Raw genomic sequence first — 25,819 nt, forward strand, 5'->3', positions numbered from 1 at the left:
GAGATGAGAAATGGTTTGCTTAACTCTAGGTGCTTGTGTGACATCCAAAGCAGTTACATCGTTTGTAGGTTATGATGTTTGCACACAGCACTAAAAATGGCAGTATATGAGACAAATATTGCGTTCTTCTGTAGTTAAAAAGGGTTTTCTATAGCAAACTGTGTGTTTTTAACTTATGTGGAGGGGTGATACGTTTTTTTCGCATAAAAAAATATCGAACTGAAAAGCTTAATGAATGAGCTCCTTGGCAATATACGACTTTTGAACTATCAAATTTTACCTCATCTGATCAACTGTGGTGTATGTGATCTGTCTTCATCATCCTCGTCACATCTCATACTACAACCTAGAAGGAAGCATACTATAAATCTCTTAAATAAAGTATCAACACAGGTGAATGACACCTGGATGCAAACATAAGCAAAATTCAACCTTGACAGAAGGAGAAAACACACTTTTTTTATTTTCTCAAAGAAAGGTAACAGCTTACTTTAATACCAACCTCTCTCCGATAATAGCTAGCTAAGATCAGTCCTGTACCCCCTTGTGAAGAAGCCCTGTCATGAGTGTGCAAGACAAAGCACAACAGTATTTAATGTCCACTTCTCAGGCCTTTACTGAACTCAATCTCTGCCAACATCACTTTGATTTCAAGTTATGTGAAGTTGCATGTGTTGTAATCACCATTTCTATTTTGATCATTCTTTTGACCATGTCCTGCAAATGAGGCCTAGACATGACTTGCTTCAAGCTTCACTAAATGCCAGTAAATAATCAGGGTTGATCACATGGCTCCATCACAAATATCCTGTAGTAGAATGAATTCTGCGTATGTGTAGTATATGTTATATGTAAATTGCAACTGTTGTGTGTGAAATTGTGCCTTTATCATGAGCCACAATGCTTTCTTTCTTCTTGGGTTTGGTTTGTGTCATCTCTGTGACATTGCGTGTTTACTTCCTGTATCTCAGCGCATACTTGCAAATGAGACTTTGGTCTCAACTGACTATCCGGCATCAATAAAGTATCAAAAGGCAATCTGGTTTTGATTTGAGAAATTCATGAACCCTTGAGCACGCATTGCAGATGGGATGAGTGATGTGACACACACATGGTGAGGTGCTGATAATGTTCTCTCTTGTGGTCTCCTCAGGGCAGTAACGTGGTGGAGGACCAGGATCTTTTGGAAATCGGGATCCTCAACTCGGCCCACAGACAGCGCCTCCTGCAGGCCATACGCCTTCTGCCCAGGGTAAGAGTCGTACGATATACACACACACACATACACAAACATCAAGTGTGAGGTTTTGGTTTTCCGTCAATTTATTTGGACCGAATTGGGACCGGGCTTTGTTTGACTGGTTAAGTTAAGTTACTTTCAGACAAGGTTGTTACTGTGATAATCAACTAATGGGTATGTCTCAGTGGTAGTGCAATTTGATTGATACAGATGTGAGGTCGCAGGTTCAAATCCCCTGTATGTTGCTTTGGATAAAAGTGTCTGGCAAATGAACATACTTATTGTTATTTATTTATGGGATTTTTACCGTCATCTGTTAAGCTAAGGTGAAGCCAAAGTTGTCAACTGAATCTTGGCACTTCTGTGAACAAGTGCCTCTATTCTCTCCTCGCTGCATGATCGCAGCTCAGGGGAAGAGGGAGGGAGTAGTGTGGTCATGGTTCAGGGGACCAGTTGGGTTTGGGCTGAGTCGGGCTAGAGTCCCGCCTGGTTGCTTTAAGCCTCTGCTATGCTCTGGCCTGGTCTGGATGTTCTAACAATAATACGGGCCCTCAGATTTGGGCTAGTCTTGAAAGGCCTCAGTTCAGGTCAGACTTAAATGATCAGGTCAGATCATAGCTCTAGTGCATTTTACTTTTAATGTAAACATGAGGTCCTGTACTGTCCAGGTTAGTAGTAGTTATTCAACTTTTTTGAGAGTTCCTGCAGCAAAGGAAGGGGGTGGATCAATGCTTGTCATAGATCAATGGGTCCTAAACCTTACTTTAAACCTGGCTTTACGTTGTGACTTTAATTCTTGTAGATACTGTTTACATACAATTGCAAAGGAGTAAATACAGAATGTTCACATACACAAAAATACTGGTGCTGTACAGACAGACCACTAATGCTTTTCTGTTCTCTCATAGTATTCAGCATCATAGACACAGAAGAAAATCTTGAACGTTTTTGAACTTCTTGAAACTTTAGGAAAGTCAAAATTCTGATGAGTTATCATTTATCAATCTGACCTCTCTAGACTTGCATTGTTTTCATTAGAGGAAACTTTTCAAGCATATGTTTGCTGTGGTATATGTAGTATCCAAGCTGTTGTAGTTGTTGTTGTTGTGGGCTGCTGACAGCATAATGAGTATAGGACACTGCAAAGATGGCGGGATTGAACTTTATAAGAACCATATTCAGGTAGGATACAAGGTAAGTGAAGCCAAAGCTTTAGACCAGGGTTCTCCAAGCTCTGTGGAAGCCTCCACAGAGCTTGTGCTGGAGCAGGGAAACATCTAAAATATGCAGGACAGCGGCCCTCGAGGACCAGGATTGGAGAACCCTGCTTTAGACAGTGGGGAATCAGGATTCTGTCCAGAATCCCTGTGTTGTGTGTCTGCTTCTCTGTAATATGCCTGAATTAAAAAATAAAATATTAGTGGATGTCTATCATTAAAAAACGTCCTAAGGTTATTATACTCTTCTCTTACTAATTGCCTTCCTCTTTTTCACAATTTCCTTAAACACTTTGGCCCTCATGTACGTGCATTTGCAAACGTAGTGTTATCATGCCATGGCCAACCCGCAGATAGCACATGCTGTGATACTTCAGTTTACGTCATATTTACCAAACCTGCAGTTCATCGGGTAATCAGTGACTTTTTCCGCCCACTATACCGTAAATTGCGAGCATTTAAATGCGCAATTGAATGGGCCTCCTTCTCTCTTTCTATCATGGATCAGGCACCAAAGTCAAAACAGCAAAAACAAAGATTTAGTGATAACGAAATTGACGAGCTTGTTCATGAGGTAACAGCGAATTTAAATATTATACCGGAATTCCGGAATTCCTCACCGACACAAAAAAATGCCATCTGGACCGAAATTACAAATTCCAGTAACTGTAATATTGCATGGCTGCTTAATCTGTAACGCGTAATGACTTTACATTTATTCATTTAGCAGATGCTTTTATCCAAAGCGACTTCCAAGAGAGAGCTTTACAAAGTGCATAGGTCACTGATAACAACAAGATAGCCCCAAAAAACATTGCGGGTAGCCAAAACATGAAGCACATATTGTGAACAACCAAAATAAGTGCCAAAGGGAAGAACCACAAGAGCATGTTGTTAAACAAGTTACAATTAAACAACATGAATCGCTATAAGTGCAAGTGTACCTTTAGAAAAGCAAGCAACAGTAAAAAATATTTCAACAATTTAAATCAGTTACCACTAACCAACAAGAGCAGCAAGGCTCTAAGCAAGAGTCATTGTGATCCTTGAGGAAACTAACATGGGGTCCAGCAAACCATTCCTAAGTACCGTTGTACTCCCGGAACAAGTGCGTCTTGAGCCTTTTCTTGAAGGTGGGGAGACAGTCAGTGTCTCTGATGGATGTGGGGAGTTGGTTCCACCACTGGGGGGCCAGACAGGAGAAGAGCTTGTGTTGGGACCGGGCGCTCTTGAGCGGTGGGACCACCAGGCGGTGACGAGTGGGGGTGTAAGGCTGCAGGAGAGACTTGATGTAGTCGGGTGCAGTCCCGTTCACTGCTCGGAAGGTCAGTACCAGGGTCTTGAATCTGATGCGGGCCGTGATGGGTAGCCAGTGGAGGGAGATGAGGAGCGGGGTAACATGGGAGCGTCTGGGTAGATTGTAGACCAGGCGGGCCGCCGCGTTCTGAATCCTCTGGAGAGGGCGGGTTGCGCATGCGGGTTGAACACTTTGTGTTCACTCAACTGAAAAAGTGTGATCCTTGTGGCAAAAATCCTTTCAGCTCGTGTCCTTGGACTATGTCTTCGTCTTGCTCGGATTACTGCTGCCATTTCACCAGAAGGCATATGCAAAGAAACCCGCATCCTGGTTTACACCTGCTTTTAAGAGGCGCAGAATTTTCACAGCAAAATAGAGGTGCGCTTTCACGGGCGTTTTTTGTACATACCTCGGAATACATAATTAGGTGAACTTTACGCATCCCCTCCCATCTCTTGATGAGAAACTCCCACTTTCCCCCTGACCCTCCCGTGAATGCATATGCATGACACGGAAAAGCGCAATTTGCCATTTTCAGTTCCCGCGACAGGCATTCTGCGCTTTTACCTCAGTGCGGCATGTTTTTACATACCTCGTCATGCTTTTACGCCCACGTTGCGAAACAAATACGCCTGAAATGGGTGCAAAAGCGTTACACGAATACATGAGGCCCTCTGTTTTTAGTGTTAATAGCTCAAGCAATCAAAGGTGTTAGATGCTGGTCGCAAATTTAGATGTCACTAATGCCATGGTAAATTTAGTTGTGCAGGAAATCTGTATAATGTCTAAAAGTCACATTAATAAAGAAAATCTATTCAAAGAATACAAAAATTATGTCCATCATGTACTGAGGACTACTCAGACATCTGAAGAACTATCTAGACAGCCCTGGCTCTAGTCAGTACAGATACACGTTGTTGAAGTTTAATGGCAAATCTTTAAATATTTGTTTATCCAAATATTCCCACATTCCCAATTATTTCCACACTTTAGGTCAGTGAAAGGATGAAACGGTTAAATTAGTATGTTTTAATAATAATATTAAGGCTTAAGGCAAGTATTTTAGGCTACTGTTAAATAATGTGGCTTTTACACTAGGTCAAGGAGTCAAGGAGGGAATGTGGTTTGTTTGCCTAAACTGATAAGCATGACACTAAGAACTCCAACAATAGATCAATAGAAATTATACTTTAATCAGCTGCAAATGTTGGGTGAATAACAACTAATCGGTTTGGGGAGAGATCACAAATGTTTAACCTCTCCTGCCCCATTCAGATATAAAGGCTACAGTATGTGCTATAAAAGCAGAGAGCACTTTTAAGTGAGTAGTTGAACATCTGCAGGTAGCAAACTTCTGAACCACAGAAAACTTAATCACTGCAGCAATGGGAATATGTGAGCAAAAACTCTATTGGTGTAAGGCCATACGACTCCTAGTCTAGACAAAACATGTATTATATTGCATGTATCATAATATGGCTTGTGACTATAAATCATGTTTTGATTGGAAATGGATTGGAAATCCCCTGATAAAGATATCAATAACTTAATTGTCATTTGGCATTTCACTGCTTATGGACTGTCCACCATCCCATGTACACCCACCCAAAGCACATACAGTTCACTCTTCTACTCTAGATGCTGTCTAACATAATAGTTGTTCTGTTCTAATGTCCAGTACAGTTGATGACAACTGTTAATAGTTTTTGGAAAATCTTTATGGTTAGAAATATTTGGTCAACAAGAAACCCCAAGAATTGGACAATGTGGAAAAAAATAAGCACAAGGTCTGCTATGATTTAATGTGAAGCTTGAATGGCTTTGGGACATTGGTCACACAAATAGACCAGCCATGTCCCTTCTTTAATTAACTTCTGTTTTTAACCACTACACCAGCAGACACTTATGTTTTACTTGGAAATTAATTGTACCCCAGCCAAATACTGTATACTGAAAAATACAGTACATAGTGTATAATTAATATAATAAATTATAATTATAATGTATTATACATTGGCATTTCGAGGGAGTCAGGTGGCTGAGTGGTGAGGGAGTTGGGCTAGTAATCTGAAGGTTGCCAGTTCGATTCCCGGCCAAAATGACGTTGTGTCCTTGGGCAAGGCACTTAACCCTACTTGCCTCGGGGAGAATGTCCCTGTACTTACTGTAAGTCGCTCTGGATAAGAGCGTCTGCTAAATGACTAAATGTAAATGTATTATTACAACTCTAATTTGTCATCAACTGCTGCAGAGTAGACCTACTTCCATGTACATTATCTCAGAACTGTAATTGTTTGTTTTGCAAATACTTTAGACATTTGCTAATCAAGGTAGCTTGTAATAATGTCCATAGCATCAAATTATAGCTTGAGTTAAATTGTGACATCTTAGCAAGGCAAATAATTGGGCAAATTGTCACAATTTAACAAATTGTCTTTAATCAGTAATAACTGTGTTATTATTCATAAAATACTTTTTAAGCAGGGCATTATTCTAGCTGTGAATATCTCTTAAACAGATCTTAGTAGATACTAACATACTACACATAACTGAAAACTGTGACACATCCCCCCGGTCTTTCTTACATACAAGGATGTACAGACGTCTTTTATGTATTGAAAATGTTTTGATTTGGAAATTTTTACTTTTGCGACTGTAAAGAACTGATGTCCACTCAATAAGTAGTTAAGTGTAAAGTTCTCTATTGAACAACGTGGAGGTAACACAGGCAGGTAGCTAATCAAACTTATCCCTTTTGCATTAGCCTAAGACTAACATATATCTGCTGATCTCATTTCCGGTGACGTCACTCGTAAGGTCACATATACATGTACACATTATATGACAGCGACTATGCATGCAAGGGATGGAATGTATTTCATCCAGATACGAGGCAGGGCTGCAGCATGATTGGCCAAACAGTAGTTGTGTAGGGTTGTCCTGTGCTTCCTGTGACCAATAAAGGAAGTGGGGGCATAGCTAAATGATTTCTGCACATTTAATATTGAACTTTTTAAAAACTAATATCTTTATATTCTAATATGTGTGTGTGTGCCTGTGCCAGAGCATTTGTAAAGTGTGGTTGACATTAGGAACATTCAGAAGGGATGAATTAGATTAAATACATATTAATATTGCACATTAGTGTGACATATACTAAAGCAGATTATGAATACACATAAAATTACATGTAAATGTAAACACTCACTTGTGTGTTTACATTTACAAAACATAAGTAGCCTAAAAATCAGTACTGGTTCATGGTGAAATAGACATAAACACTTAAAGGTGAGGAAGGGGGTGGCAGAGGAGGAGAGGAGGAACAACAGTAGGAAAGGAAGAGGTATAAAGATTAGATGTGTGTATCCATAGAGACTGAAACCGACTGTGAAAGAGACTGCATTGCCATAGCAGGGGTAAAAGGGGGGAGGAGGAGGGAGAGAAAGAGAGCTAAGCTTACAAAGATAAGCAGGCATTATACAGCAAGAGAGAGAGATGCGGATCTGCCTTGACTTTCTTCTTCAGTCAGCACTTTACTCTCATCCCCGCAAAAGTTTTCAAAAGTAAAAACTCCTTCTGCCACCCTCCTCCCCCTCTTTCAGCATGTACTCTTCCTTTGCTTTGCAGTTCCCTTCTGGAGAACAAGAACCCCACTATTTCTGCCTCTAAAGTTTTTGTGACTAAATTGCTAAAGAGAACGTATGTGTGTCATTACAGACCAACAAACGGTCATGTTCACATGCACGCTGGCATGGCATACAGACTAGTGTTCAATTGAATTGTTTTCATTTTGGTCAAGTCTCTGTCTGTCTGGTTACGATGTGAATTCTTGTGTCACCAGTCAATTAGCATGAAAAAAACGTCAACGTTGATGAATTTTCTTAAAGGATGGTTAGGTAAGTTTAGCAAAACTGTCAATTTTGGTTTGAGTTTGAAAGTGTCCAACCCAAAATATCCCCGGCCTCCCTCAAAGCCACTCCTCCAAAACACATGAATGCACTGCCTCACGACTGCAAATAGTGCACGGCCAGAGTGTGCGCAGGTAGGTAGTTAGATAAGCAAGTAGCCCATCCAATCATTGCATTCAGTCCGAATGCAATTATTAGTCGTGTTTATTACAGTCCTGTGACAGCCACGGATATCAGATTTATTTCTGTATTAGAGAGTGTGAGAGCATATGGTTTAATGCTAGCTATCAGGGTGTGAAGTTTATTTCAGGAAATATGACAAAACAAATTCATAAACATGACCTGCCCTGCCTTTAAGTCTATTCTATTGACTCATTGAGACTAAAAGAGTTGCCACGGCAGAGCATTGATGCGTGTATTTAGTTGAATGTTTAAAGCACATTCATGTGGCAATAATAAGGAGACGAAGGAGACACACAAAAAGGAGCTGAGTCACCAATGTATCTCTCTCCCTTTCCCTCTTCCTCTCCCTTTCTCTCTCCGTCCTTTCTCTCTCTGTAGGTGCGTCCCGTGGGCTATGACGGGAACAACCCCACGTCGGTAGCGGAGTGGCTGGAGTCCCTGGAACTGGGAGACTACACCAAGTCTTTCCTCATCAACGGCTACACCTCCATGGAGCTGGTCAAGAAGATCTGGGAGATTGAACTCATCAACGTGAGCTTGCAGTTTTTTTTCTTTTAAGCGTTAACTTATTGGAATGTTGTCAAATTAAGGGAGTCAGGTGGCTGAGCGGTTAGGGAATTGGGCTAGTAATCAGAAGGTTGCTGGTTTGATTCCCGGTCGTGTTAAAATGATGTTGTGTCCTTGGGCAAGGCACTTCACCCTACTTGCCTCGGGGGAATGTCCCTGTACTTATTGTAAGTTGCTCAGGATAAGAGCGTCTGCTAAATGACTAAATGTAAATGTATGAGCCTTTGACTGTGAATTCTGGGACAGAACGGAAAAAAGGAGGGCATTTCTTTGTGCTCATTTTCTGCCATGTCACTTCCTATTTCCTGTATTTGTTTGGCCAATTAATTGGTAAACTGATCTTCAATGGCCATGGGTAACCAAGTGCATGTGGGAACATGAAGAAGGCTGTACCTTCTGTGCAAAGTGTCAGCCATCCTGCCAGGTTATGACTAGTTGGTGTACTGTATATTGGTTTGAGGGTCAGAGTTTAAGTTAAACCCCTTGGTTGTGTAATGCAAAACAAATTTCCTGTTTATTGACTTCCGTCTACCTGTGTCCCATTACCGTGGTAGTTTGACTGGTCAATAGCAGTGTAGGCTTAGATAGGACTTCATGCAGTTTATTGTAGACTACATAGGTTTTTACCTCGGTTGTCTTTCCTTCTGTCTTTATAATGCCAGACAATCAGCAAAAGTGATCGATCGATCATTCGTTTAAAAGTGTGTAAATTTACCAAGCAGATGAGCCTTGCAACGAGGGTTTGCCAGCTGCAGTCAAAAGAGGACGAGAAGGACTGTAGAAGAAGGAAGAGAAGGAGGAGTAGATGGATCTCCTCTCTTTCTCACTCACTACTCTCTTTCTCTCTCTATTTCTCTCTCTCTCTCTGGTGCACGTGGTGCATGCTGAAGTGATGAACGAGGAGCTGGAGGAGGTGGAATTTTGAGTTACATAAGTATGTGGGATGTGATGTCTCACCCAGCTGAGATGCCACCCACGCCGTGCGTGCGAGTGTGTGTACACTGATGCGTAATACCGCGGCTGCATCTCCGTAGTCTTCAGAGGCCCTCTCGTCTCTCGGCAGGAAACTCTGGCAGTATTTAACCCCAGAACCCCAAATAAGACTGCCTCCACATCCATGGCAGGTAGCTCCCATCGTTCCCCCCAGATAGGTCAAGATAGTCAGAACCAGGGGTGGAGGCCAGAGGGGTGGAGGCCAGACGGGGTGGAGGCCAGAGGGGTGGAGGCCAGAGGGGTGGAGGCCAGAGGGGCGGTGCACGGAACAATGAAAATGGTGAGCGTTTGTAACGCACACACTTAGCGGAAATGTCACAGCATGCGAGTTCTTGGTCTTAACCAGACTGCCCCTCTTAACGTTGGTGAGGGTGACTGGATGTGTGTGATATGACAGTTAAATTCCAAAGTGACGCAGCGCCCCTCGCAGTCATGCTCCTGAACCAGCTCTGCATGTGTGTGTTTGCGTGCTTGTGTTGGCAACAGTGGTGAGGGATGAGATGGAGGTAGAGGAGTGTTATGAGGAAGAGCACCGCTAGAGGGCAATAACGAGAGGTTGTGATGTGACAGGATGTTACAGTATGTGAATGTAATGTGTGTGTGTGTATGTGTGTGCACCTGTTTCTTTATGCTTGTGTGTATGTGTGCGTTATAATTCAATACAGTACACTGTGTGTGTGTGTGTGTGTGTGTGTGTGTGTGTGTGTGTGTGTGTGTGTGTGTGTGTGTGTGTGTGTGTGTGTGTGTGTGTGTGTGTGTGTGTGTGTGTGTGTGTGTGATACCAGAGTAGGAGTTCACTGTTGCTACCTCTAACTACCAAGCAGACAGAATGAAGAAAGAGACAGAGAGACAGAAAGAGAAAGAGCTTTTAGAATCTGAAAAAGAGACATACCGTATTTCTTCGAATAAACGCCACCCTCGAATAAGCGCTGCACCAAAAATGAACGTTGTATAATAAACGCCACCCTCGAATAAACGCTGCACCCAAAAAATCTGAAAACGGTTATTTAATTGGTTAAATTCAACCCCAGTAGCCTATTTATTACACATGTAGGGCCTACATAACTTTCTGTTTGAAAGCTAACGTGTATGAACATTTAGGTATGCTGCTTCAGATTTCTATGTAGAACATCTGTATTTGAAACAGTTGTACTACCAACGCACACCTAATTGATAGCCAATGAGAAAGGGAGTTGCCGCACTCATAGACAAAGAATAGACAAGGAGGTCAGCGGTAGTAAATGAAACCTGCGTTTTTAGCAGCATGATTCATTTGTCACAATGCCAGCAACGAAGTTGTCTATGGCTTCACTGCAGCTACAATTCACGAGATCACCCTTACTAATTAAACGCCGCCCTCGAATAAACGCTGCACCAAAAATGAACGTTATTTAATAAACGCGCGGCGTTTATTTGAAGAAATACGGTACCTCAAGGAGGAGAGAGATGCAACGAGAGAAAGAGAGAGAACTCTGACAAATAAATGGGGGAGTGGAGATAAAGAGAGGTGAGAGGGAGTGAGGGAGAGAAGGAGGGGACAATAATAGATTTTCCCTTTGCCATCCTTGGTAATCACTTGATAATCACTATGGGCAACAGATGCTTTGGGTCCGGAGAAACAATAGAGAAGAGATGGGTATTGTGGTAACGTTTAAAAGAGTGTGTGTGTGTCTGCATATATGCACAGGCCTGCCAGGATTAGAACCTTACTGTGCTTGCAAAACCTCTTAACCCTTGTGTTATCTTCGGGTCATTGTGACCCTTCAGTCATTGTGACCCCCCCACGTGTTGCGACAACTTTACCTCATACAAAAATAAAGTGAAGCACTTTCTTTTAACCGTCGGGCTGTCTCACACCCTCCACAGCGCGAAGGTTAAAAGAAAATGCTTTTTATTTGTTTTTTTATTGGGCAAAGTTGTCGCAGCACAATGATGGGTCGTTGTGAACCTTCGGGTCATTGTGACCCGAAGGCAGCACAAGGGTTAATTGGATAAAAAAATACACACACACACAATAGGAGCTCACACACTATTCCACCCAATGCCTAAGTTCTTCCCTTAATTTTGGCTCAATTCTTCAAGCGCATGTGGTAGAAAAATTGTTGAGGAGATTTTGCTTACTTCCATAGTACTATATAATAAATAAACAGTACCCTTTTCCAATAGTTTCAAAACCTTTAACCCATTTCTGACTGTGAATTTAAAAGAAAGAAAGCTTGACAGGGATACCTCTAGTGGTCAGTAACACAGCTGCAGTTACATTGAGTGTCCACCAGATAGAGCGGTTGCCTCTAGGTTCATCCCTCCGCATCGGTCGCCACGCAAACCAAAGTGGAAAAGCTGCATTAAGCCTAGAATGGCAGAACTGGAGGAGGAAATTGCTCTCATTTTCAAGTGACGGCTCTTAGCAGCCCAGAATGGGGTAATTAGAAAATTCACTTTGATTCAAAGAGACTTCTTTTTTCTCTCACAGTTGCAGAGGAAAAAGTTTGTATTTTTTCATTTTCCCTAAGGACCATCTACTTAATGCATCTTAAAGTGGGTCTTCACTTACAGCAGGAATAACTTTAGATGTGTCTATCAAGTTGTGAGAAAAGAGAGATTTTGCATCAGGTTTGAGACTGTAATTGTATGTGTATCTAGTAGCCTAACATATATAATACAGGTTTGGATGTAATTCTTCTTCTGTAATCTACTAGCATGCACCTGTAGACATACGTATCTGTAGGGATTTTATGTAATTTGATGCAGTTTATGTACCTGTGTGAATGGCTTTATTTAGTTGTGCACTTTAACGTGTTGCTTTGAAGAAAACAAACATGTGAAGACATGTTTGTGTGAATGACGCTGGATGCTCGGATGTGTGTGTGCATGTGTTTTCGTGTCATAAACCTACAAGGTCTGACTTGTCTTTTGCATTCCTGTTACAGAATACCTTGACTAGGAGAATGAGCAATTCCACATGCAAAAACACACTCACTCTCTCTCTCTGTCTGTCACACACAGAGAAACACAATGTGCTTTTATCCGTTCTCTGAGCCCAGTTGGACCCTTCCAAGGATACAATCATAGGACAGTCATAGTGGGCGGTCAAGAAGTCGTAGAGCGAGTAAAAATAGTGCCAGCGCTTCTCTCCTACTGGCACACTGTTGCCATGACGGCTACTGGTTACCATAGAGACCACTGTAGTGTTTGTTCATGAAACAACTTGAAATCAGATGAGTGTATAAAAGTTTGTCTGTGTGTGTGTGTGTGCGCATGCATGTGTGTGTTTTCCCATGTATCATGACACCTCTGTCACCTCTCCAATGCACAGATTGTCTCACATCACATTCCCAGATGGTTACTGCGTACATGAGCCACTGCAGGCTTAGCGGCTACACACACACGCACACACACCTCAGGAAGAGATGAATAGTGTAGGACGTGTAGTATGAAAATGTGTTTGTGCACATCTACACTTTTGTGCCTGCGTTCTAATATTATCGTACTGTGTTCATTTTGATCGTGGGTGCATTTGCCTTGGGACTGCGTGTTCTATAATAATATATTGTAATGGCAGATACAGTTTCAATTCATGCCTTTGTGTGTGTGTGTGGATATTGTGTGGCAGACCCTAACACGGTCTGACTGCTCTATCCCACAGTATCACATGAGTAGAACCTCGTAAAGAGATATTTAGGTAGAGTGACTTCAGGCAATGGAGATTGGGTTTCAGGTAGATACAGACATACACACACATACACACTGTCTCGCTCACTGTATCTCTCCATCACACATGCTATCTATTTCTAACCCACCCAAACACGCTGTCACAATTTTTCTTTTCAACACACACACCACATTTCAACCATCCCACCTGTCTTAAGCGTCATATGTGTGCGTACAGTGTCTACTACATGTCGAAATTGTATCCGAATCAGTTGGCATAGTTTGAGTGCTGACAGTTTCCTGCCCTTGGTCTGTCTCTAGTTCACAGGACCTGTATTGTGCAAGGTCATAGGATGGTGAAATTCAGATGAGTCAGCAGGGAAAATCCAGATAGATTCAGAACAACTTGGGGCATAAGGAATGTTGAAACGGAGAGAGAGAGGGACAGGTAGAGAGAAAGAGAGAGGGGAGGAGAGGATAGAACAGAGATTTTTGTGTGAGCTGTTTCTGTTATCAGGTCTTTGTCTAGCCCTAACTGTAGAACCGGAACATATATTTTTTGGATCACCCGGGAGAAACAAAAAATCCCTCTAGAAAACTCTTGGTGTCTCCGTTCGGTCGTGTCACGTTTCTGTTGCCGATATTTGAATAAAAGATTATTGGAACCATAATGTACATTTGGGGAGACACAGCTGATCCCTTCTTGCCTGTACCATTTTGCCTCGGTGTGTCCAGAATGAGATCACAGAGAGAGATTACTTTGAAGTCTAGGAGACAGGGGTGGATGTCAGCTGAATGGCTTTTGAGAGACACACACATAATCTCTCTCTCTGTCTCTTCAATACATACTTAATATCCCTCTTTCTCCATCTTTCTCTACCTCTCTCTCTCACTCCCCCTCTCTCTCTTTCTCACTCCCTCTCTCTCTCTCTCCCTCTCTTGCCCTTATCTCTCTCTCCCCCTCTCCCCATCTCTCTCTCTCTCTCTCTCTCCCCATCTCTCTCTCTCTCTCTCTCTCTCCCCATCTCTCTCTCTCTCTCTCTCTCTCTCTCTCTCTCTCTCTCTCTCTCTCTCTCTCTCTCTCTCTCTCTCTCTCTCTCTCTCTCTCTCTCTAACAAACTCAGACACACACTCACCTGGGGTGCCAGCCCAGCCTGTGTCAGCTTGTCTCTAGATGGGCCGAGTGTCTCCATAGTAACGAGGTGGGGGAGAGAGAGAGAGATTAAGCAAGAGCTAGCAAAGGGGGGGGGAGAGAGAGGGAGAGAAGGAGACACTGTTCTTGGTAGAGAGAGCACTAGGAAAGAGAGAGATTGGGAGAGAGACCAGTACTATTAAGAGAGACGGGGGGGGGGGGGGGGGGGGTTGTGTTCAGAGCGTTCAGGCAGCGACATGTACAAGATCCAGTCTCTCTGCCGCAGCTGAGGGGAGAGGAGGAGAGGAGGAGTGGCAGAACATCGGAAACCTCCGCAGAGAGAGAGAGAGAGAGAGAGAGAGAGAGAGCGTGTGGAGAGCTCATGTAGAGGAGTAAGAAGATCGGCGGAGAAGGAGTGTAGCAGGGAAACAGGGATACCGGGAAAGGAAAAAAACCTTCACTCCTCTTTACTATTCTGCCAATACGGTTTTGGACTTGGAACTGGACAGAGGAAAAATTACTACAAAAAAAGAGAGGATAGAGAGAAGGGGGGAGAGAGAGAAGAAGACTGCACTCCTTCAGTGAGAGATAGAAGAGAGAGACTTCAGCGTTCTTCTCCGCGGCGTGGACTAGCGACTCACACGGAGTACCACCCCCCCTCTCTCCCCTCTACCTCCCTTTCACAGAAGACAGGTAAGAATTCTGCGTTGAAGATAGAGGGAGAGAGGCAGCGAGGGAGGGAGAGAGAGAACGATCTGGGGATGGAGGGACAGTGTAAAAGCAGGAGTGAAGGGAGAGGTAGGGATATGCATGTTGGTTGTTGGGAGAGACGCGGGGGTCCATTGATTCCATTGTTCTTTGCTTGCCACTCTCCTCATCCTCTGCTCTCTTTCTGCGTCTTTCTCTCTCTCTCTCTCTCTCTCTCTCTCTCTCTCTCTCTCTCTCTCTCACTCTCTCTCTCTCTCTCTCTCTCTCCGTGTCGTTCTGGTCTGTGCCCTGAGGTGATGAGTACATATGAAACGCCTCTCTGGTGTTCCATCATCACTGCTGACTAGACTCATTTACACCTGATTAAATTACATGTTTGTGAGAGTGTGTGTGTGTGTACACATTTTCTGTTTGTGCACGCGTATTTTTCCAGGAGTTATATTTAATCTGTATTTACCGGGGGAGGGGGTGTGATGGGGTTGGTGGGGGGTTGCTATGCGATTGTCAGTCTACGCGTATGATTCTACAGTGTGTGTGTTTACATTTCTACTTACAGTATGCTGCCACAAAATGCACGTGTGCACCTCACACACCAACACACTCTAACCTGAGCTGACACATTCTTACACACACCCAGTGATTTAGATTAAGAAGGACTACCTGACATTATCTAGTGATATCACATCACAATAGAAGACAGTGTTCTATTTGGTTGCATAAGAGATTAGTGTTCTGACTGCTGGGTACCAGACACACAATCATACATTCACCCCCTCAAGGGCAGGCACTCTTCTACTTTTAAAGCCGCACCCTGTACGCCCAAGAATGTTGGCTTTAGATCTATGTGTGTGCTCAGTGGTAAATACTCCCATTACTGGATCTTCTTTCCAGAACTCCTCTCATCATGAGGACATGGACACATTTAGCATGCTCGCTAACTAGATAGACTATGCAACCCAACCAGCTAGAGTCTACACTAGTTCAGAGTTATATGATTTGTCTTGGATGAACTTTTTTATATTTTTACTGGACCCCACCATAGTTGAGTTAGAGAGAGAACTGGAGTGCAAGAGATAGATGAGATAGGGGGTGGGAGGAACAGGTGAGAGAAAACAGATATGGGGAAAGAGAGTGTGTGTGGGTTTGTAGGCATATGTGTGTGTGTGTGTGTCTGTTGGTGTGTTTGTGTGTGTGTGTGTGTGTGGACATGCATGGTGTTGTGTGTGTCTGTGTCAGTAGGCATGTGTGGACGTATGTGTGTATGTGCATGGTGTGTGTGTGACTGAGTGAGTGTGTGTGCGTGCGTATGTCGAAGATTTAGCATTATTAGTTTTTCCACAACAGCCGTTCAGGTCCAGACAGGAGGCAGGTCAGCCTGAAGGAAAATCCTCCACCTGCTTCTAGACACCGCAACACCGCACCCTTCCCAACCCACACACACACCCATCCCAACGCACACATGCATCACAATGCACACAAAAGCATCACAACACAGAGACACAACACACACACCCATCCAACGCGCCCACCATCTGTTTACCTCGTCGACCAAACACCAGTCAAATCCTCACCCGCCACCTGCATGGTGACACTTACAGCATTTCGTTTCCCCGGCGGCCATTAATCATTTCATGCCTCGGTCAAACTCGATTGGGTCAGTCCCTTCAATGTTTCTGACCAATTCTGGATCAGCTGAGCTTGACGACCAAACCTTGACCACGAAAGTGGAATTGATAAAAGGACCCTGGGGTGAGTGTCAATCTTAGCCAAACCCAACACTCCCACATTCCTCTGCCCCTGATATTTGAATTGTCCTGTGGAACTTGAGGCTTGTTTGGTCAAAGAAGGGGTACTCCGTGTCTGCTGATGTCAACGACAGAACCACCAACCGTGATGGGATACACGTCATTCTCATGCAGATAAGTTGACGCTTGTGGAAGCTCTCCCATCTGTCCAAAAGCCTGTATCTTGCGCCCGCTGTCCAATAAGCAGCAAACGGGCACAGTTAGTAGTCTCACATCCAGCCGTGTAAGATCAGTTAAAAAGTCTGTTTCTGACAACAATGACAACACTGTGCTGTGTGTGTCTGGAGTCATGCTGTACTTTTACTGTAATGTAGTTCTGGAATCCCCCACTCCCCAGCAGGCTGCGGTTTTTATGCCTCTTTGACACACTTTGAAGTATCAACTTAGAAATTCATAACCCCAAAATAAGCGGGATACTCCACTTTTAGAGCTTCTACAGTAATCTGATACATCCTATCTATAGAGGCGTGCGTTGTTTTTCTTGGTATGCAAGTGTGCTTGGTTGTGATGTCTGTAGGTTAGATGAGAGGAATTGTGTTACATTTTTCTCTCTCATCGACATTGGCTCATTTCCCCTCGCTATCTCTGGCTGTCTTGCACTTGCGCCCACACACACACATACGCATGCATGCACACACATACACACACACACTCCATAAAGCTCCCAGTCACACATTGGCTATTATTGGAGCCGTTTCCATCTCCATGTAGGAGGTTTTCATGCAAGCTCCTCTCTTATTGGCTTCTCACAGTGAATGAAACGAGTTCCATCATTGGTCTCCTGGACTACATCCTTTCCTCTGCACCGAAGGCCTCTTTACATATCAGCCCTAGAAGCTACTCCACTCCGTACGCTGGTTGCTAGGCAACCAGTGGTCTTTGGTTTCTTTCCAGTTGTCCCCCCAGCATTGTTGAGGGGAGGTGCTTGCTGTGTGTGTGTGTGTGTGTGTGTGTGTTTGTTAGGAAGGTCAGGATCAGAAGAAGAAGCTGTTGCTTGGTGAACGTCCGTCCACCGAGTGATGGAGAAAAGCACGCATGTGTGTGTGTCTGTGTGTGTGTGTGTGTTCGATCCAAGGTCAGCAGAACAAATCAGACGAACACAAAAATCCATACCATCTTATGAAAACCAACCAAGGTTAGACCAGGGTTGTGCATGCTACAAAATGGGGTTACCTGATCAAAAATCCCTACTTTTTTTAACATGGCAAAAGTGACCCACCAGAGTCACACAACACAGGTGAACTCACGAAACACACACACTCACGCATACACACACTGGTAGTTGGAGTCAATGCGGGGGTCTCCAAGAGGATGTATGGAATGAAGCTCAATCAGACTCCATTAGGAGTTGATCCAGAAGGCATAGCCAGGTCATGCGAATGTCTTGGGGTCGACCCCACAGAAATATTGACAGGGAGAGGAGAAATAAATACACACAATAACACAGACGTACACATCACACAACACGTAAAAACACACACACACAAACCAATGCAGACGTGGTTGTAATGGCTGAGCGGGGTTGCGATCGATGGAGCGGAATAAGAGGAGGGCTTTTAGATCCTTGAGCTTCCTCTGTTCGACCGGGAGCAAACCCACTTGGTCGTTAAGCCAAATCAGAGACTTCACGTACAGGGATCTCTCTCTATCCATCCATCTATCCATCTGTCTATCTACAGCTCCCTCTCTATTTATCAATCCCCTCTTTCTTTCCCTGTTTTCTCTCAGTCTCTCTCATTCTGGTGGGTTGTCAACCTTAAATAGAAGGTGGGGGAGAGAGTGTGGAGACAGAGAGTCAAAAAAACAAGAGACATCTACTGAGTGGTCATTTAACAGAGATGATAAAAGATAAGTGGAGGAAAAAGAGAATAAAGAAACTGATGGAGAGTTGAGGCCGGGGATGGAGAGAACAAAGGATGAAGCCTGTTGTGGAGATAAAGGAAAGACTGTTGTTCTCTCTCTCCTCAGTCATTAAAACTGAGATGGTAGTCTGAACACAGACAGTGATTTAGCTGAATCCCCCACCCCCACACACACACCCCACCACAACCCCAGTGCTTCAGTGAACTGGACGGTCCAAAAAAACAAAAATTTCTTTGTTTCTGGGTCCTAAATTAAAGGAAGGTCCTTGTTCGGGGTTGAGTGACCAGTGTCGGGCCGCGGTCAGGCAGAAGGGTAGTCTGCTAGGCTGTAGACAGCACTTTGTTTGAAGCCGCTGTCTTAATCTACGTACCGTTGGCAGGTCTTGAAAGTCGAGCCAGCATCCAATAGCACAGTGAACGCATTCAACATTTACATATTGATTTTGCAGACGCTTTTATCCAAAGCAACAAACAACTGTGCATCATAGGTGCAGATAATCAACAACTATAAGTCCACAGTTCTGTAGTTACTGCAGTGAAACGCTGTGAATATACTCTTTTGTTGGATACATGGATAGTTACTTTGTAAGATAATTAAGATATTTTGACACACTAATGCCCTAATTTACACTGTGCCACTTCACCCTCATTTACCACATTTATTCCATCTCGGTGTGACATACACTCTGAGCTAGAAGAGAGGTGTGTGTGTGTGTGTGTGTGAGTGAGTGAGTGAGTGAGTGAGTGAGTGAGTGAGTGTGTGTTTCTATGTGAGTGAGGGTTGGAGTGAGGGAGTGCGTTTTTGAGTGACTGTGTCTGTTTCTGTCAGGTCAGATAGCTCTAGGTGGTGGCCCCGATGGCTTATACGTGTAACCGTATGTGTCCGAGATTCTAGGATAACCCAGTAATCAGGGGAAGCCTTCTCTGGGACTAACTGTTAGTTAAACAGGATCACTCCATTGATCCGCCAACACAGTCAACACAGACACACACACGCCCTCCCAGTAAACAGACACACACACTTACATCCTTCCAGTGAACAGACAAACACATACAGTACACAGACACACACACAGTCAATAGACAAACACACACACACAAGAAACAGAATGTGATGTAATACAACTGACTGTAAGTAAGAATGAAATACAACTACTGTACTTTAGCTAGCTTATGTTCGCATGCACACACACACGCACATGCATACACACGGTGTGCATCTGCTAGACACCAGAGGCTAAATGAGCTCCTGAAGTGTTTCATAGTAAGGAAAGTGAGTGAACACCACAGGGTAAGTAACCTCGTTTGCACCCTCAGGCATTGCCCCAGCTTAAACATCTATCTAGAGATGAGGATAGATAGAAACACAGTGACAGTCCAAGAAAGAGAAAGATCGAGGAGGGGGTTGCAAAGATAGAAGTCTAGGAAGGGACAGAGGTAGAGAGGAGAGTGATAGAACTAAAGGAAAGGGCGATATTTGACCGAGCGCGAAAGACAAACCGGCCACGGAGCAGTGACACAGGAATATCAGAGAGAGAACGATCAGTTTCATACGATTTTTCTCGTTATGATAACATTTTGATTCAATCGTTTTCCTTGACAATTGAAGACAAAAATGACATCCTGTCCCCAGTGTGTTGTAAACTCATCTCGGTGCCTCTGTGTGGACTGGTGATGCCAGGGCTGTGTTGATTATTATTGATTATATGTGATGGGCGGAAATTAATGGAAAGAGATTAGGTGGTAAGGGAGAGAAAGAGAGAGGGAGATAGAAAGATAGAGGCAGAGCAATGCAGAGGGAGAGATAAAAAGAGAGTCTGAGAGAGGGGGGGTACATTGAAAGCTTACAGTACAAAGTACAGCACAAGTCACAGTCAAAACTCCAAGGTACACTATGCAAAGAATGTGTTTCATTTAAATGCAAATGGCAGTATGGGGCAGAGAGATAATGTGATGAGAGATGCGTGGTGTGTGTGTGTGGAAAGTTCCCTTTCATCCAGGTATAACAATGTAATCCACTCTCTGGGCACTTCAACAGCATGTTTAAGCCACGGTGTGTGTGTGTGTGTGCGTGTCAGCAGGGGGGTCTTAGGCACCATCCCCTGTGGCATCGTGTGTGAGTGTGACTAATGTGCCTCTGTATTGCCATGGCGACAGGTGAACACGATGGTGGAGACATGTCCAGTAGATGAGGTAGATGGAGTGCGAGGAGAGGTGGGGGACAAGCTGCCAAAACACACACACACACACACACCACAGATACACACACACATCAGATTAATGGCTCTTCATAGAGCTAATAAGTAAGGCTTTTATAAAAGAGGAATTATTATAAAATGGGCATTAGGTAACCAGGATTTCAGTTAGCATTCTCAGAAAAATATTTTTTCTGTGACTGTGTGTAATTTTCCGTGAATGTGTGGTAATGATGCTAATGAGAGAGCATGGGGATGAGGCAGTGGGGCGTAGGAGACCGACACATTACAATGCCTCTTGGGAAAAGACAGAAGGAGAAAGAGACGGGAAAATGGGAAAAGCAGAAAATATAGGAAGCCCAAATACCCAAATCACTGAAATGTTGCAAACTATACAGAAGCAAAGAAGATTCCAGATGCAGAGAAAGAGATCTGGTGGGAGAAAAGGACATCTTTGTCATACGCCAATTAGTTCAGCAAATGTCACAACCAGTAGTATGTGAAATTCTCCCTTTGATCACTGCAAATGTGCAGATTATAAACCTTTCATGTCATGTGTAAGAGAGCAGTGTGGGGAACGCCTCCCCTAATATTTTTGCGATTTTCTCACATGGTTGAGAATTTAGCTTGTCGGTTTCCCGTAACACTATAATTTAAAAAAATCCCCCCTTTGATTCATGAATTTTGGATTTAAATGTAAGTGTATTTTTTTACACTGCTTTGAGTGATTATGTAAATCTGAATGAATCACTCTGTTGCTGTATTGTTAAATGTTGAATTCAAATGTGAAGTTAAAGCTACCTGGATTTTGGATGAGTGTTTTGGTTAGTGCAGATTGTTTTTTCATACTGTAATTTATGCTTTACGTTTAATTCAATCTACACAAGTTCTTCACAAAAGACATTTGGATAGTATCTATGCAACACAAATTAGTGTGCTGGAGAATAGTGAATATTTCTGTTCTCTGTTTGTGAGCATGTGTGATTAGTATGCATGTGTTTAGTTTTGTGTGTAGAGAGAGTGTGTGTGTGTGTGTGCTCGGTGTTTGTAAAGTCAGTGTGAGTGTAAGCCTGCAAGTTTACTGTGTATGTGCTTGTATGCAATAGCAGATGCAGGACAGTAATTGGTGTGTGAGGGCTGGAGATGAGAGAATCATTATCACAGTGTGTGTGTCGTGTGTTTGTGTGAGTCTGCAGCTCTGACAAAGAAAGACTGTTGGTTGAATTATTGAGTCATTAGGCTCATGGCTAGGCCTCATATCCTAATTATCTCTTCTACCTGAACACACACACAGACAATGTCTCTAGGAATGTGCTGTCTCTCTAATGGCAAGCAAACAAACACACACTAACACAAGAACATACGCTAGTGATGTTGTGCAGCAGAAGGACACTGGCCATCTTGGAAGCAGTGCCAGTTAGGACAAGCAAAACAACACTAACTATCTGTGTGTGTGTGTGTGTTGTGAGTAGGTCTACATTTTCTTGGCCGGCTTGTGTCAAATTTGCATTTAACTGCAACACTTATGGCCCACTAATAGGAAGCCATGCGGGTGCAGATACACAATTATGATAATAACAATGACATGATGTATGCATATGCTTTGCCCTGGATGTTTTTTATTAGCCGATCATCACCGTGTGCTCGAGTGCCCTGCCGTTTAAATAAAGTGCGGGCATGTTTAATCAACTCTTTGATTTCGTAGGGGGGAATTTTATGAATAAAGCTTTTGGCAGCAAGCTTATACCTTGAAAGTGAATGATGTCATGATCCATTATAAACAACAGGGGTCTCATTTACAAAGCTTGCGTACGCACAAAACGGGGATGAAAATGTGCGTACGCCACTTTCCACGCAAAGGTTGTGATTTATAAAAAACAAACTTGACGGGAGAATGTGCGGTCCTCCACGCAAACTCTGACCCTCCCGTAGGCCTACGCACATTTTGGAAGCAGTTGGAATTGGCAACGCAGATGACCGTACTGTAGTCAGACTGCAGAAAGTGAATGTGGGAAGAACATTACTCGTAATATTTATATATATTTTGTTTTCCTTACACACGTTTTTTTCACTCGGTTTCATAATTATCATGAAGATTAAATCCAGCAGTGTTATTTGCACTTGTACTGACTGATTATTGTTCCATAAACACCTTGTACAATCTAACTCAAATTTTAAATCAAAATTCAGCGCTGTATGTCTCACCATCAGATTGTCCACTATGGGATGTAGGAGGGGGAGATGCCCGAGCCCGACTGCATGGAAAACAGGATAACATCACATATACTACCTTTAGATAACTGCAGAACACATTGTATAACTAAATATATTTCTTTAATACTGTGCATATATCATCATATGTTAAAAACTGGAAATAGAGTCGTTAAGATCCCGCGCAATCGCTACACTCCACGTCCTCGTTATCAGTCCGGACTTCAATAGACTACTTGTTCATAACAAAACACTTTTGTTTTCAAATTGTATCTCGATTTGCGGTATCACTGGCACAGTTGACGCCACTCGCACAGTTTTTTTTTTATTGGTGATCCAACGGCCACCAAATAATGTGGTTTTCGGGCCTCCACCAATAGGTTAACAGTGTCTGAGAAGTTGTCATGCGCCATGATTCACCGTGAAGAACAATCGCATGCCAGGGTCATTAATATACTGGATTAGCATTCATGAGGTGCTTTGCATTGACTATTTATGGTTAAAAATGGGCGTGATCAGGGCGGGGTACAATGCTGATTCACGTACGCACACTTGTGGGTAATCTGTGATTTATAAAGGGAACATTGCGTACAGGTGTGCGTACGCACGGTTTTATAAATCTGAATTTTTGTGTGCGTACGCCATTTTAGGCTTTTGGGCGTACGTACACTTTTAGTAAGAATCCTACGCACAGTTTTATAAATGAGACCCCAGGTCTGTAATGGTTCACGGTTAACATATGCCCCCCCACCCCCTCCCTCTTCCCCAGGTGTTAAAGATCAGCCTGATTGGACACAGGAAACGAATCCTCGCATCACTGGGCGACCGGTTACAAGACGACACCCCGCAGAAACCGCCACGGGCCATCTCCCTAAGGGTGAGGGATACAGTGTGTGTGTGTGTGTGTTTGCCAGCCAGATGTGTGAGAAGATGCCAGTCCCCTCACAGAAATCCTCTGAGGAACATGGTGACTGAGTTGGGGAATTTTTCCTATCATTGAACAAGACAGACACAAAATGGCCATCACCCCATCACAGTTTCCTCCCCGTCGGATCATCCCGGATGCTAAATACAGGCAACAGGTTTAATTTCCCCATTGGTTAGGGCTCTAGTCATCCACTAACAGCCTCATGGTCCCTCTGTGCGAGAGGCCCAGTAAAAGGCCTCGACTCCTGGGGCTCAATTTGATCTGACAGCCTGGATGTGGCTGCTCCTCCTCAGCCTCCAAAGGCCTAATATCTGCTCTCATTCTTACAGAACAAATTGATAGTGACGGACAGGAAACGCCCGTTCTGCTCACTAGCTAAATAATTTTGATGTCCACAGATGGATTCCAGCATACAGTGTGTGCTTGTGTTTTGTGTGCAAAAATATTATACGCAGTAATGTAATGGCTGACAAACACTAGTAGGTGTGAACTGCATTCAGCGTCTAGTCAACTCTCCCACCATTAGGAAACCAGGAAGGAAAGTTAGGAGACATCGTTAACATCAGCTATGTAAGACAAGACTTTTTTAAAGCATTTCTGCTTTATTTGGATAGAGATAGTGAAGATAAATCCAAATCCAATATCAAATCCAAGATGGCGCGGTGGATGGCTGCCTCGGCCGGTCAATGCGCTCTGTTTTGTTTTGTCTGTTAAATCAGTGTAGTGTGACTCCGGCGCAGCAGGCTTCGTACACCACCTCCGAGCATACTTCTCTCCAACGTGCGTTTGCTGTACAACAAACTGGACAAACGTCAGCTGCTGCTGGTGAAAGACTTTCATTCATCTCCTGTTTTGCGCTTCACGGAGATAGGGCTGTGTGAATTGATCCTGGTGAGAGCGGATTGTGACACAGAACTCTCAGTGACTAACAAAGGAAATCTCAGCCATGAACTCCCCAAATACAGATAATTCAACCCAACCAGAGAAGGAAATACTCTGCTACTGCTACACCACAGTCAGTAGAGCCTACCACGCCATCCTCCGAGCAGCACTGGGACACTGACCACGCCATGGTCCACCTGATTCCTGCATACAGGCAGAAACTAAAGCTCTGTAAACCTGCTGTGATGACATCAAAACAGTGGACCAGTGAGGCTATGGAGGATCTGCGGGCGGACTGTACGGACTGGGATATGTTCACGACTCCTACCAATAGTCTGGGTGAGCTCACGGAGGATGTGACGTCGTACATCAGCTTTTGTGAGGACTGCTGTATACCAACACGCACCAGGGTGAGCTACAACAATGACAAACCCTGGTTCACAGCAAGACTCAGACGACTTAAGTTGGACAAGGAGGAAGCGTTTAGGATTGGGGACAGATACAGATTCAAGGAGTCAAAGAACAAGTGTAGCAAGGCAGTGAGAGAGGCTAAACGACTGTACTCTGAGAGACTACAACACCAACTCTCAGCTAACGACTATGCTTCTGTCTGGAGAGAGCTCAGGCATATCACCAACTACAGTACAAGCCCAGAGCCCCCCACTCCATTAATGACTCTCGCCTGGCCAATGACCTTAACGAGTTCTGCTGTCGCTTGGAAAGACAACGCGCCTTTCCTGACCCACCCCTGCCCACCCCAGAGCCCCACCCCCCCCACCCCACAACAGGGACAACTCATTCCATTCAGGAGGGAGAAGTTAACAGACAGGAAGTGGCAGAACCCCTGCAAAGCCGCTGGGCCGGACTCTGTCTCTCCAGCCAACCTCAAGCACCGTGTTGACCAGCTGTCTCCGGTGTTAATCACGTCTCTGACTCCCGGTCCATCAACACTGGATCTCCTCAGGGCTGCATCCTTTCCCCTCTGTTCTTCTCCCTGTACACCAACAGCTGCACTTCCAGTCATCAGTCCATCTAACCCC

General features: G+C 43.8%; 1 protein-coding gene across 2 annotated transcripts in view; it reads left to right on the top strand.

Annotated features, from left to right (window-relative positions):
* anks1b (ankyrin repeat and sterile alpha motif domain containing 1B) overlaps window positions 1–25,819 on the top strand; it is a 222,899-nt gene that overhangs the window by 179,899 nt on the left and 17,181 nt on the right. For both annotated transcript variants that reach the window (XM_067254093.1, XM_067254092.1), the window contains exons 18-20: window positions 1,154–1,252; window positions 8,224–8,376; window positions 23,739–23,846. In XM_067254093.1, the coding sequence (XP_067110194.1) occupies window positions 1,154–1,252; window positions 8,224–8,376; window positions 23,739–23,846 (360 nt within the window). The remainder of the gene's footprint in view (window positions 1–1,153; window positions 1,253–8,223; window positions 8,377–23,738; window positions 23,847–25,819) is intronic.

The sequence above is a fragment of the Osmerus mordax genome, chromosome 17, assembly GCF_038355195.1.
Source record: "Osmerus mordax isolate fOsmMor3 chromosome 17, fOsmMor3.pri, whole genome shotgun sequence".
Taxonomy (NCBI): domain Eukaryota; kingdom Metazoa; phylum Chordata; class Actinopteri; order Osmeriformes; family Osmeridae; genus Osmerus; species Osmerus mordax.